The 16,037-nt window shown below is 31.0% G+C and overlaps 1 protein-coding gene across 1 annotated transcript in view; it reads right to left on the bottom strand.

The window, feature by feature from the left end:
• The window catches only part of LOC106691676 (dynein axonemal heavy chain 3), a gene marked incomplete at its 5' end in the record, with an annotated part of 22,103 nt that extends 7,158 nt beyond the window's left edge, over nucleotides 1-14,945 (bottom strand). The window contains 5 exon segments of the mRNA XM_014437526.3: nucleotides 5,380-5,493; nucleotides 9,056-9,263; nucleotides 10,589-10,803; nucleotides 10,923-11,111; nucleotides 14,786-14,945. Of these exon segments, the coding sequence (XP_014293012.2) occupies nucleotides 5,380-5,493; nucleotides 9,056-9,263; nucleotides 10,589-10,803; nucleotides 10,923-11,111; nucleotides 14,786-14,945 (886 nt within the window).
• Nucleotides 14,946-16,037: the final 1,092 nt, after the last annotated feature.

Raw genomic sequence — 16,037 nt, 5'->3', positions numbered from 1 at the left:
CAATGAAGCGGAAGCGTGGAGGAGTGGGGAGGAGGTAGCCAGTCAGCCGTTTAACGGCTTTATTTCGATTTCAAATACGTCGCGTATACAGGAAGGCCAGGCTGATCTGGTATAAAATAAAATAAAATATATATATAATAATCGTAACACTAGGATTTTTTATTGGATTATTGTTTAGGAACAAGGTAGGAATATGAGGAATAGTTTTCAGGAGATGATTGGATCCTATTACGATTACTTTGGTTTTCTCTCTCTCCATTCATTAAACTTGTTTTCTTTAGCCTAGTGATTAATTTGATTCAAATCTTCTTGAAGTTTCTCCATGGCAACTAATAGGTCAGAAGGTGAGGACAGGTTAATTTAGAAATTATCCATTTGGTGGTAGTTAAAGAAAGTATCATAGAGTTAAGTTTTAATGTTGTTAAGGACATTTTAATGGATTAATGTCCTGATATCTTCCCAATAGATTCACAATGTGAATTAAATTCTACTAACAATGAGCTAATACAGATAAATGCAGGAGCAGAAGTAATGAATTTCTTGCATTTTAAATTTTTTACTTATGCTATTGTTTTAAAACCAATCAAAAGCAGAGTTAATTACACTGTCTACCAAGCAATACAGATGTTTATAAATGCAGATAGATATGATAGTTCACAATAAAGGGAGAGAACACGAGTTGTTGGTGGACTGGCTGGCTTGTAGGTATTATAAAACTGGCCTTCCACTCAGTTGAAGACACATGTTTATTACTGACTATTGCTAATAGGAGAAATGTCGCAAAAGTATTTTAGGAAAGCTAGAAAAAAAATTTGATAATGTCCCAAATTTCTTTTGCTTACTCCATAATTACTATTAAAAAAAAAACTAGTATGTTAATAATGCTTTGATTATATCAAGATGTTAATTGAAATATTGCATAAAAATAGTCTTCACAATCTAATTCAAATTGGAAGCTCGAGTAACAAATTGATAGTTAAAAAATTGACAATTGAGTCATGCTGCCTCTGGCTCTGCAAGGATGAAAATAACATATAAATAAACATCCAGGAGAAATATTTGGGATGGCAGGTGTGTTAGGTTTCAAGGGACCCTAATGCACTTAGAAAAGAAAAGAAAGAAAACAGTATAATAATAGTTTATATAAGAAGATGGTCAGGGTTGCGGTCAAAAGAGAAACAAAAATAGTTTACAACTATTAATTTTCCGACGTTTCGCCCCACTTTGCAGGGCTTCATCAGGGCTAAAATGATACAATGATAAGAATAAAAACAAGTAACAGTGGCAAGAGTAAAATATCTTTATAAAAATACATAAAATATTAAGCTAAAAAAGTACAGGAGATGTACATAAAACAAAAACAACACGGAGAAGGGGGAAAAAAATATAGAGATAAAATAAATGTCATCAAAGAATAATTATAAATAAAAGAGATTAAAAAAAAATAATAATGATATAAAATGATAATAAATGAGCAAAGAACAAGTCAGGACAACCTACCTGTTCAAAGCAATCGGTTGAACAGAAAGCAATAAAGAAGCGGAAGCGTGGAGGAGTGGGGACGAGGTGGCCAGCCGTTTAACGGCTTTATTTCGACTTCAATTACGTATTCAGGAAGTAGTGATAAAGATATGACGAAAAATGAAAAATGATAAGAGAAAAATACAGAAATATGATAATAATAACTAAGTAAAATTAGAATGACACATATCGTTACTAATAATAGGAGATTATACTGAAGAAAATAAAACAATATAGGATATAATAACAATGATTGTAAAAGAAGTAACTAATAATAAGTAAAAGTAAATAAAGAGTAGTATTAAAAAAAAAAAAAAATTACAAAGAATTAAGTAAAAAAAATAATTAAACAATGATAACGTGTAGTATTTATATATCGTGAAAATAATCATTTATCTACACTGATAATAGTAATAGTAAAGATAACAGGAGTAACATGAATAATATAAAGTGAAATAAGGTAATTTAAAAAACGGAAGTGAAAGTTTACAAAATAAAAATAAAAATATATATAAAAGTACAAGGTGAGATGTAGAAAGAAGTACATAAAAAGATTAAAAATAAGTAATAAAGTATAGAATATAATAGAAAAATGTTTGGTGATGATAATAAAATGAGTGTAAAATTATTTAGTCTTAATTAAGTTTAATATATGGCTGTATGTATGCCATGAGATACAGTTTTTATCGATTTTGTGGTTAACTGGAAGGGGTTCAAGGTGTATATAAATGGATTCTGAGATGAGTCTCTTTTGGTAATTTGGAACAGTGGCTAAAATAGTGGTATGGTCAAAAACAAAAGCATGATTAAGTGTAAGGGCATGTTCTGAAAGTTTGGAAGCGGATGAGTTGTGGGAAGTTATAGATAATTTATGTTGAGAAATACGTGATCTGAGGTGGTTTTTAGTTTCGCCTATATATGAAGAATTACAGTTGGGGGAGGAGCAAGGAATCCGGTATACAACGTTAGAGCGGTATTGGAGTGGAATAGGATCCTTGGTATTAGTAAAAAAGTAAGATAGTTTATTTTGAGATTTGAGTCCAAGACTAAAAATAAAATGTCGTTATGGAATAAAGGGATGACGGAATCAAGGAGGTCATTGAGCACAATGTTAGAGAGATCGGGGGCGAGAGAGTTTCCCATGGCGAGACCTAATGTTTGGTGAAAGAACTTTCCTTGAAAAGTTAGATATCCAAATTTGCAACATAGTTCAAGTGATTCAAGATATGAGGCTAAGTTAAGAGTGGTATGTGGTTCTATTGTAGTCCAGTTCTTTTCCACAATTTGGAGTGCTCTGTCGATAGGTATGTTGGTGAAGAGGCTTTCAGCATCAAATGAAGTAAGAATAAAGTTAGCGGGAATTCTAAGGGATATTAATTGTTCTCATAGTTAGAAAGAGTTGTGGATGTCGTAAGGGTTGTCATGGCTCAGGAACTGAAGAGACGGAAGGAGGAATTGGCTAAGTTTAGAAGATGGATCATTAATATTGGATATGATGGGGCGAAGGGGGTTGCCAGGTTTGTGGATTTGGATACGGACAGGAAGTCCGTACAGTCAAGGAAGTAAAGAATTATAAGAAATTAGCTTGTAGTAGGTGGGACGGTTAATTAATTTATTTTGAAGAAGGGTTTTAATATGCTGATTAAACTTATTCATAAGTGAGCGGGTGGGATTACGGGTTGAAGGTAGATAGGTGGATTGGTCAGAGAGGAGTTGTGTAATTTTTTCAATGTACTCAGTCTTATCTAAGATGTCAGTCAGGTTTCCTTTGTCAGCTCTAGTAACAATAAGTTGGTCATTAGATTTGAGAAAGGATCTGGTGTGGGATAAGTCTTTGAAAAATAAGGGAGAGAGAAGGGAAGGTTGGGATGTGGGATGTTGTAGGTGATTGGATATCATATTGCTAATCTGGATGCGGGATAGTTCTTTGTCTTTCTCTGTGATGTCAAATAGGTTGTCTCTATATATATATTCCAGATCAGCAATAAGTTGTGGGATGAGTTTGGCAGGGTTAGAGATGGGGGTGGCAAAATTGGGGCCAAGACTAAGAATGTTAACAACGTTGGTAAGCATAGTGGTGGAAGATATATTATGTACCCAGTTTTCTTGGTCTTTGGGGTAGATTTTGGTGGATAGAGATTGTTCATAAATATGTTGGAATTTGGAGATGAGTGAGAGTTTTTTACATTGTTTGGTGGAAGTAAAAATGTTTTTAATGCCATTATTAAGTTTAGTCATATTATCATAACCAATGACAGAAGCTAACAATGATGAAAGAGAATTAATTTTGGTATTAATGAAATTGATTTATTAAAGAGTTTTCTTAGTTTTTAAATTTAATAATGTTTTTTTGAATTTAAATAGGGAATGAGAAAGTTGGGATTTAAGAGAATTTGATGTATGAAAATGTTTAACGCAATTGTCAATAGATTTAGGAAAACAGAGTTGGATCTACATTTAAGGAGGAAAATTCTCTGTTCTGTTTTATCTGCTAGGCGCTGATTAAGGTTACACAAGTTATTAATGTGATATTTGTGGGAAGGAAAGTATAATTTAAGAAGAGAGAAAATGTGGTAGGGTTTGTTATGAAAGGAAACAGAAGAAGAAAGATGAAGTGAATTATCAGGGGGAATATCAGGTGGTTGAGGGGTCACAATACCAGTGAAAAAAGTTTGAGATCGAGGGGGTGTAGATGTATTCTGCGGGGAGGGTTGATGAACAGAATTATGTAAAATGCTGGAGGTGTGTGGTACAGATGTGAGTTTAGCCGTAGATCTGTAATTTCTAATCCTAGTACTGCGGCGGAGAGATGAGGGTGAATTATTTGTTGAAGAAGAGATAAGAGAGGGGTGAGTAGCAATATGGTGATGAGAGTAGTTGGTCTCATGAAGCAAAGATGGAGATAGAGAAATAAGTTGTTGGTTTTTAGGTGTTGCATTGGAGAGAAGAGTTGTGAAAGATGTATCTTTTTTAGAGCCCCGTAGGTTTAACTTTTAATAGTTTACTTTTCAGGTAATATATGAAGTTATTTATTGAAGTAACCAAGATGAAGAACATGGTTGAGCAAATGAATTAAAAATCTGGAAACAATGCCAGAGAAATAGGAGACTACTTACTGTGATTACCAGGGGATACTAAAATAACCAAGGTAAATTACCAAAAGAACTCTTAACAAAAGAAATTTAAAAAAAATAACAAGGATATCAGGTTTAAAGGCAGGAAGAAGAAGAAAATTTCATAAGAATAACAAAGATCATGAACCCTCCCACATTGAAGTATAGGATTAACAGAACTTAGTTAGAATGTTGTTAAGGAGATGCATTAATATTGTTTATCAGAAACTGTCAATACCCTCTGCCAATGAAATTCTTCAAATGAGGCTATGGTTCAAAGTATCATCAACTAGTAATTTTTTTAATTTAAAAAAATTGTCTTCTTTATCTCTGGCTGAGCTTCAATATTTTTGATCATAATTGTGACCAAAAGTATATACTCATGAGAGATAGTTGACCGTGGATGACTTATACGAGGAGAAGATGGTTGGGGGGTGCGGTTAAAATAAAACACAAATAAGTTGAAGTAACTTATTTAATAATTTACTTAATTATTTACTTATTAGTTAAATAAGTTACTTCAACTTATTTGTGTTTTATTTTGACCGCACTCCCCAACCATCTTCTCTTCGCAAAAGTATATACATCTATTTCAGAGGAATCAAATGATTAGATAAAACAGACAAAGACCATTCATCTAGAATATTTAAACTGCAAAAAGCTCTAGGCAAGAATGATAATATGATAATTTATAAGCAGTAAATAGTACAAAAGATATTAATTACTACATTAAATAAATATTAACCTTCACTCCAGGTTTAAACCATATAATTGGTATGGTATCAAAAAGGATTTTTGGAAAAGATTCAGCAAGTAACATTGTTTCTCTATTCCAGCGAGCACCCTCCATAAATAATCCCTAAAAATAAATCATCATAAAAATAAATTAAATGGTAAAACCTGAATTTTTTTTAGTAATTTATTTATTATTATACAACTGTATAAATATATATACATCAAGTAAATTTGCTGTAAGTGATATTATGGCATGATACAAACATGAGGAGAAACTATCCATTGATAGAACTCCAAAAACATTTCTAGAGGAGATCTCAAGGCCATCTTCTTTTCAGATGCCTAGGAGGATTATTAGGTAATGAAGGTGAAGCCAGTTAGAAACGAGTTGGTTTGTGTGATTGGGAAGTTAATCATGAATGGATTGGTATCTGGTTCTGGCCAAATTGGCAACATAGGGAACATTGGGGCCCTGATGGAAGACTTGATTTGTGACAAAGTAAGGAGCATTAAGGATTTTGGACTGTAAGGATTGGATTCAGGAGGAATTCGATGGTTTAGTGGAGCCCCTTAGCTCAACTCAATATGTCCAGATAGGCCTTATAATAGTCATGTAGATCAGTCTTTTGTAATGGATTGGAAGTTTAGACCTTTTGTCAAGTATGTTGTATATAATTGTATGTTGAAATAGTCGGAATCAAGGAGCAGTTTCCTATCTTTTCAGCCTTGTATAAGTATTCCATATCAGTCGTTTGTCCAAATGTAGTCTTAAGTAACAGATCTGTTCAACAGAAATAAGTGGGATATTATTATAAAATACCGTGGGGCAAGAGGTCATGGGTTTATGACAAGGGTAAATGTGATTTGGTGGGATTTATTAGATTTTATTTTAATCCTCCAGTTTTGGCGCGATTCTTCAAGGGTGGTGATGTGGGATTGGAGGGTTAGGATACAATGGAAGGATCATTATTCCCTGACAATAAACATGTGTCATCGGCATACGTGATGAGAACACTATTCTCTGATATCACTATTCTGGTGAGAACACTATCCTAACACTTTAGAATGGGTTGGGATGTCAGCTGTAAAAACTGTATAAAGGATACAACCTATAATCAATAAGCGCTGTTGTGATTAACTTGAAATAACCTGTCGGAGAGATAAGAACGGATAATGAGAAAATATGTAGGGGGTAGGAATTCACGGATCTTGTATAGCAGTCCTGAGTGCTAGACTCGATCAAAAGCCTATTCTACATTAAGAAAGACATGACACCATGAAATTGCTGGATAGTTGAGTGAGATGTTCGGAATCCAAACTGGTGATTTGGGATTATGTGGTTGGAATCAAGGATTGGGTACAGGCATTTTAAGATGAGTTTCCTAAGGAGTTTGCCCATGATAGGTAACAGAGAGATAGGACAGTAGGAGGATGGGTGTTCTGGTGGCTTTCGAGGTTTGGGAATCATTTTGATTATGGATAATTTCCATGGGTCAGGAAAATATATGGGATGAAATTAGGTCATAACCAGGAGCTTTGCGGAAAGGTAACTTCTGGATGATGTTGGATATCTCTGAAGGATGAAATGATTTAGGTGGCAGGGTCATTTGGAGTGGAGTATTCAATTCTTCTTCAATGTATTCGATGTGGGTCGGATTAAGGATGTCGGAGTGTGGCTCAAAGGTTTTAGGAAGGTGCTGACCGAATATTTGAGATTTTTCTTTGTCCGATTTTGTCCGTGTTTGAGATTCAGTAAGAAGTAGGTGATTAAAATTCTTGAAGTTGAAAGCTTCTTAGTAGTTGTACATAAAGATTTGTCAGTAATCGTGAGGTTTTCAGTTAAATTATGCGTTTTGAATTTTTTAAGTTCTGTTTTACGTTTGTTTGTCAATTTAGTATAATATGTTTTATCTGTTGGTTATCTAGTCCTGTGTCACTTCACTCTTTCTCTAAGTTTTTCATTAATAAGATGCAAATGCGCTGTGGCAAGTTAGTATGAATGGTATTATTAATTTCACTGATTGCCATTTTGTCGTATATGAAAAATCTTATAGATTCTGTAAAGTTTTCTATGGCTTCATCAATGTCATGTTTAGTCTTAAGTGGAATTTTTAAGTCCAGTTTGTTTTCCAAATCATCACGAAATTTGTCCCAGTCTATTCGTCCTTTAATCAATGAAGGAGGAAAGAGCTTAGGAACGAAGTTCAAATGTAAGAAAAGGATAACTGGATTGTGGTCTGATGAAAAGTCATCTATAAATTCAATAATGGTCCGGGAACAGGAAATTTGTGGGGTGATAAATAAATCTAGGAAATCAAGAAGTGTCTTGAAGGATGTAGGCCAATAAGTAGGACTCATGGGTGAGAGGATAGAATACCTATTGGAGGCAGTGACACGGGAAAGGATATTACTACGGGTACTGGATGTATGACATCCCCATCGTTGATGTTTGGCATTATAGTCTCCTCCAGCAATGAAGCACGATCCGAAGGATTTGAATAATAAAGAATCAAGGTGGTTATAGGAAAGGGAATTACCAGGGGGGTACTATACAGCTGATAATGTTAAATGGAAAGGACAAGTTGAAATGATTACAGAGGTTGATTGGATAGCGTCAGTTAGAGTGGAAGGAAGGAGGGAATGGGATAAGGATGCAAGATCCATGGGAGATTAAAGGGAATTTCGGTAAGGATTCTGGTGAGAAGGGTGATAAGCGGTTCAATAGTACCTTGCAGATCCAACAGGAAGGATGATAGGATAGAGTTTATATCGGGTGGATTGTAGTTGAGATGTGGATGTGGATCAGGAGGTGGGTAATTTGTAAGACTCGGAGCACTGGGTGTAAAACCTGAATTAGACAGAAGAATAGGGACAGATAAAGTGAAAACAGAAAAGGACATAGATCGTTACTATTGTGGAGTGGCATGGTTTTCTTACTAAATATATCATTTCAGACCCTATAGTTATACAATTGGTCTATTATTACATTACTTGCCATGCCACTTCAGCGTAGGTTAAGTTTTATAAAATATTGGTTTGATAAAGAAATTAATTAAATGACAAATAAGTTTAAATTAAGTAACATGTTTTATTTTTTATAGGAGTCAACCAAGTTGGTACATTTTTAATAGGTATTTTAAAGTAATCAAAATTGAGTGAGGTCAATACTACTATAGGTGACTCCTCTCCATGTTGTTTAATCAGTCTAAATCAGATTCATCAAGATACTAACTAAGAGCAACTCACCAGCCTTCTATGTGGGTGATGATCTTACCCCAAGTATCTTCATCCAGATGGTTTTTCAAGTTTATGAGGTAAAAACCTGGAAGTTTGGCCAATGGATAGCCTGCTTTGGTGAAGTATATTCCAGACCCAAATCAGCCATAATAATATGGATTGAGATAATTTGTAACAGGTTTTCATTCTGGAGGTTTAAGTATGAATTACTATAATATACTGCTGCATTGGCTACCAAGAGGTTGGTTAGAAGTTGTGGATAACCTGCCATTGCACAATCGAAACAATAGTTTCCAGCATCATGAGGTAGGGGTATAAAATGTCTGTATATAGACCAAACCAAGCAGCCTAAGATCTTCATGGTCAATGGTACCCAATAAAAATTCTTTTTATTTTTAGGTAAATTCTACAGATACTAGGTAACTAAGTTAATAAACAGTTTCAATAACCTTGCAATAAACTCCAAAGCTTGGAATTTTTTTTGTGGACTCAAATTTCATAACTTCAAATTGAAAACCGAGTTGATCAATGGATATCTTTTGCTGCCTTGCACAGTTTTGAAGAACTCCAGTTAAGAAAGATTGGGTAAAATAAAATCCAGACAACCAAAATACATTAGGAATTCCTCCATCAATCCAGTCTTGAAAAACTTTAAGCCTAAAAAAGAATGTAATATTCCATAACAGAAATGTATATTATAATAAAAAGAATTTGTACCTCTACAACCCATAAAAAGTCAAGGGAATACTGTCAGTATATTGGCTAGGATCAAAGTGTATATCATATAAGTTTAATCTTAAAATTAAAATACTACAAAAGTATTTATTTTAAGTCTCTGTTTTTGTTAATTAAATTTTACCTATTGTACCACATTTTACAGTGGTTTAGCAATAAAGTGCATAAAATTCTGGTTTTCAGAAGAGCATAATAGAAACATTTTTTTAAAAAAATACACAGCAATATAATTCTAACATATTTACTAACGTTTTACAAATTTTGATGTTGTTATTTTAATCTTTCACTAATTTTTTATAAGTTAATACATTTACAAGCACCTCAGGTCTATATGACTGGATAATAAAAAAAAAAATGTTTAATTAAAGCTTAAACTCATAAAATACATATTCAGTTAATTTTTTGTAATATTACAGTAATAGCAAAATAGTAACTAATATTTGTTTGGAAAACAAAATTAAGATACAAAAGTAGAAATGTCTATTTTTAAAAAAATAAAATTTTTGGCCTGGCAAAATACACAAAAAATACTTACATTTTATTATTTGCTGTGTTGATAAATAATGAATGTGTTATACTAATATTTTGGTAGTTTAAAAGAACTGGTTCTTTTCAAACCACCAATGCCGGTTTGAGTAAACCCAAATTCATATTTATATTGACATTCAACTGAATTGATTGTATTCATCAGTATAATCTTATTTATACTCCTATTTCAGTAATGATATTTTATAAAAATACATTAGTGTTAATATTATTACCATAATGCCTTCAATTATGTATTATTACTATAATAATAGTTCATTTACCTGGACACTGTCTGTTTTTAAAAATTTTTTTATCATTTATTTTGTATATTCTCACCTCTACAATATTATATTTTATCTTTTATTAGTATCAATTAATATCTACCTAATTTGACATTATACTAATCCAATACAGTCATATTATTACCAAATTCCATCTTAACAGAGGGCTTGGTAGAAAATAAATTGTAAAATGGATCCAGAGGTTGAGAAGAATGGACCTCCCCAAAAGGGTCTACTAGAAAATACTTTTCAACTGTAAGTTCACAACTATAAAAGAATTTAAAAAAGAAGGCATAGATATTATAGTAATAATATTAACACTAATGTATTTTCATAAAATATCATTACTGAAATAGAAGTATAAGAAGATTACATGACAATATTTTAACTGTACAAATTTCTATTATTAAGACAATTAAAAAATGAATAAGGATATACCGTTGTAGAAGATCTAATATGTAGCTTCCTAGCGGTTTGAGGGATGGATATGATTTCCCAACACTCATCCACATGTTAGGAACCCTTCCAACTAACATGCTTGTGAATACTTCCTCCAAATCTTTTGACATAACCACAAGCCCTTTTACAGCTTTTACCACATCTATTAAACTCCTACGTATTGTTTTTGTCAAACCATTATATCGAATAAGTTCCTAGGAAATATTTTAATATGTTATTCCAAAAGCCCTTCATGATAGATTATATATTACTTTTTTTGAGCAAATATTAAATTGTAAAAAGCCTATTATACATATCATAGCTAAACAATTACCTGTCTTAAAACTGTATTCATGCTTTGGGTATACTCAGTTGGATATTTTTTTTCTACTTCAAATACATCAAATGGATATGGTAATTTATCCAAAATATCATCAGAGAGCTCTGTTATTATGGTTTCCATGTCTTCTCCTCCTGCACCAGCAGTTATTTGCGTCTGAGTGAGAAGAACACTATCTAAAAGCTATAAGGTTTTTCCAATATTATTGCAATTAATATTGAAATATTATTAAAATACATTTAAAATATATAATTATTATAACCATTTATTATAAAGTGAGATGAGATCATAAGTCAGATAAATCTCTACTTTTTTTAAAATGTTTTCTTACCAAAGCTAAGAGTATGCTGAGAAAAATCCTATCAAACAAAAGTAACAAAAAGAAATCAAAAAATAAAAAAAAAAGTCTGGCATAGTTTCCTCACCATTCCAAACATGCATGAACATACATAATTGCCTATATTTCAAGGTTTGAAATTTATTAGTTTTTACTAAATTTGATTTGTCATTGGAGGATAAAATATCTGTAATGAAATAGATGCATGTCAAGAAAAATACTTTTGCACATGTTAGAACGAAAATAGTGAATAGAATTTAATGAAATTGACTCGATCTTTTCTTCATCAATCCCCAACTTTGGAAATATAGGTATGCCAAGGATAATATGTTTCTGCAAGCATAAGCAAAACTAGAAAATGCAATTTGATAAGTGTATTAATATGGTATAGGAACCAAAGTGCACAATTCTAGAACATTTCTCAGAAATTGGATTTATAGTATTAGCAGTAAAACACAAACAAATAGACAAATACAGAATAACAAATTTGTTCCTTCATGTCTAAAATGTGAGAGGAAATCTGTGATTCAGAAGAAAAAAAATTATTCACTTCCTACATACATAAAAACCTTTAGCTGTGAAGAAACCAAAAATTTGAGACATTGATTACTTAAATATTTTTCCTACCATATCCTCGGTGTTCTATAAGTAGGTGAACAAAACAAATTAGGTATTTTTGGATTTCCACTATTTTATTGAAGTAAACAATGAAAATAAATAAAACACCATTAGGGACGAATCAAGTTCTTAAAAACATACATATACTACATTATAATATGTGTAATACATTATAATTATATTATAATATATTCCAGAGATGTTCTACATTAATGGTCAAATAAAACATTAAAAATATTGACTGTTAACATGAACAGTAAATGGACCAATAGCTATTCTGATAACATAAGTCCTTCTGCACTAAATATATTATCCAGGTATTTGAGTTCCTTCTGACAGAGTAGGCATTTATCCCAATTAATTATGAGGTTAGCTTCTTCAAGTCACCGTAAAGCTGGTTTCAATATCTTTCGATATGTTTGAAAATCTGGTGCTAAGATTTTAATGAGATAGACAAGTGGATAAGGAGCGATGTCTGATTTCAAAATTTGGTCTATCAGATGTTGCTATGTCACCGGAGCCTTCTCTTGGACACAGAGCATCCTCAAAAAGTAAAATAGAACAGTTTCTAGGACTGTAAAATGCGGTCTTTTGCAGCTGCTTTCTTCTAACGGCACCTACTAGTAGGCTAATTTAATAAATATTTGGCTTCTTTCAACTTGTCTAATGTGTCACTCTTATTGTTCGTTTTATATTATTAGCCGGTGCCATGCACTAATCTGCATGGATCTTACAGTTCCTGCTCAAAAGCCATCTAAGTAAAGCATATGCAGTATCGCTAGAGAAAGTTATTCAATTTAAAGTTTTATAATTACAAAATTACTTGAATAATAGATACGATCATATAGATCATTTAATTAACAATAAACTATATTGATGTGATCATGATCAAAATAATTATGATAATGTTAGAGCAGGAATAATTATGAATAATCATTAAAATAAATCATCTAAAACAGCAGTGAACTTCAATCAACTTCCAACCACAAGTATTTTATGAAAATTATAAAAATTTTATATAATGTAATATGATTATGAGAGATAGTTGACCGTGGATGATGAACGAGGAGAAGATGGATGGGGGTGCGGTCAATGAAAAACACAAATAAGTTCGATTAACCTATTTTTTACTATAATGTAATGTGATGTTATACTACAATGTAATGTAAATATTATAATGTAATATGATGTAAGGATTTAAGTTTATATTTTGTTTATTTAAATTTTTAATTATTTTTACTATTGTTTACATGAGAAATTATACCTCTTATATAAATAACAAATGCTTTCTCCTATAATCATATATTCTGGATTTTTCTTATAATAAATTTCAATTAAATTTTACTACTTGTTGAGACGACTTCCTTGTAATGATTCCTTATAATTATTTTCATCATAACTTCACTTGAAATAGTTTTAAATATTTTGGTTAGAACATTAGTTCATTTAATTGATCATGATCACTATAAAACAATTCACTCTTTATTTATATTGTCTAAATTATGGCATTTGCCATTTAGTAATTTTTATAATTATTAAATTTACACACTTGCACTGAGATTTAAGTAAAAATAATTTTCTCTGGCCAGATTGATACAGGTCTTCTCAGGGTGAATTCTGAGAAGCAACTGACTAGATCAGCTCTACTAGTGTCTGGCATATCTGGCATTGGCTAAAAAATAAAACAAATGAAAGTATTTTTTCTTTCTTATGTTTTTAACAATATTCAAATTAAATTGTTCATTGTCCAAAGCCTCTGCTCTGTTCATGGTAACAGTTAACATTTCTTGATTTTTTACATGTCTGGATTAATTTATTTATAAAATGAAATGTTTCCTTGTAAAAGCAATATGCTATCTAAATATTTAAATTTTTTTCCTGGAATAATAATAATAATAATAAAGAACATTAACAGCAAAGGTTAATAATTTTTTAATAGTAAAATATCTAAAATATGAATTTTTATTTAATTCATTCATGTTGAAATTGCTGGGTTAATATGAATAATTTGTATTATTGTTCTATATAAATAAAATGAGAAAAACAAGTACTATTTGTGGTTAGAAGAAGTTAAAAAAAAAAACCAATTAATATTAAAATTTATAAATGAGGGGTCAGGTCGTATAACACAGTAACTAAATTAATTTTAATGAATTGCAGTTTTGGGCATCATTGGTTTTTTTTAAGGCTGATTTTATAAATTATTGAAATAATCTTTGAGAAATTTGTTTTCTTCGACAAAAAAGTTGATATTAAATGACTTCTGGTTGAAGGTAAAATATTGTAATTAACAAACAATTTAACATTGTAAAAGTTTTCAGTTTTACAGGTACCATGTTTTACAACCAAATGCCAAATATACTGAAAAAACTAATAAAAATAACACAATATATAAAAATCTATAAACTGAAAGCTTAAGGGCTATAAAGAGAATACACTTAAAGCAAGTTTTATCGAAATTCTCAAAGTTGTTTTGGCACTAAAACTGTTACACACAGGATGCCTTGTGTTGTGGTGTTACACCAGGATTTGGCTCCTGACAGGAATTGGGAGCTAAAACCAAGCAAAAGCAACAAAATTGAGTTCAGGGAACAATTACTTTTATTTTTCCTATAAGGCTTTGGAACAGTGATTCCAAAAAACTTTATAGTTTTCTTACATCTTCATTATTTCCAAGATATGACCATGGTAATGTCTTTAAAAACAATAATCTTAAAAAACTCAAAACAGTTTTGGATAAAAGCTGAGGATGGTCTGATTTTTTAAAAATTTAATTTCAGATTCTAATATCTTGAAATGTAAAACCTCAAATTTTAAGAGGAGCTCAATTTTTTTTTTTTTCTTGGCTACTACAAAGGTTCATAAATATAAATAATGAACCAAAATATACACATAGCCGTACATTTTGAGTTTCCTTGTTATCTTTTGTAATGTCTGCATTTTCATGAAGTCCAAAGACCTCCGGAAAAGGAGAAAGCGGTAGAGTATTGACATATTCGATTATACCAGCATAATTAGTTTCTTCAGGTACGTGATATACTCCACTCGGAGAAAAGCTATACCTAAAAATAAACATGCTATTAAGTAGAATATCTAAACTATAATATATCTTAAAAATTAATAACATTATGATAATAAAGAATAAGGAACCGACCAACATGTGTTTTTAGCTATTATACAAGCTAGATCTATAATTATATATAAGAAGATGGTCAGGGTTGCGGTCAAAATAGAAACAAAAATAGTTTACAACTATTTATTTTCCGATGTTTCGCCCCATGTTGGAGGGCTTCATCAGGGCTAAAAAGATACAAAATGATACAATGATAAGAATAAAAATACAAAGATAAGATACAATGAGAAGAATAAAAATACAAAGATAAGATACAATGATAAGAATAAAAATACAAAGATAAGATACAATGATAAGAATAAAAAACACATAACAGTGGCAAGAGTAAAATATCTTTATAAAAATACGTAAAATATTAAGCTAAAAAAGTACAGGAGATGCACATAAAACAAAAACAACACGGAGAAGGGGGAAAAAATATATAGAGATAAAATAAACGTCATGAAAGAATAATTGTAAATAAAAGAGATTAAAAAAATAAATAATAAAAAATTAATAATGATGTAAAATGATAATAAATGAGCAAACAACAAGTCAGGATAACCTATCTGTTCAAAGCAATCGGTTGAACAGAAAGAAACAATGAAGCGGAAGCGTGGAGGAGTGGGGAGGAGGTAGCCAGCCAACGTTTAACGGCTTTATTTCAATTTCAAATACCTTGCGTATACAGGAAGTAGTGATAAAGATATGACGAAAAATGATAAGAGAAAAATGATAATAATAATAACTAAGTAAAATTAGAATGACACATATCGTTACTAATAATAGGAGATTATACTGAAGAAAATAAAACAATATAGTAAATAAAGTGTAGTTTTAAAAAAAAAAAATTAAACAATTATAACAACTGTAGTATTTATATATCATGAAAATAATCATTTATATACACTGATAATAGTAATAGTAAAGATAATAATAATAATAATAATAAGTAATCCTGACTTGTTCTTTGCTCATTTATTATCATTTTATATCATTATTATTTATATATATATATATATAAGTTACGGACTGTCAGCTG

The sequence above is a fragment of the Halyomorpha halys genome, unplaced genomic scaffold (assembly GCF_000696795.3).
Source record: "Halyomorpha halys isolate HHAL.00 unplaced genomic scaffold, Hhal_1.1 Scaffold2683.1, whole genome shotgun sequence".
Taxonomy (NCBI): Eukaryota; Metazoa; Arthropoda; class Insecta; order Hemiptera; family Pentatomidae; genus Halyomorpha; species Halyomorpha halys.
This window is presented reverse-complemented; position numbering and strand designations above follow the sequence as displayed.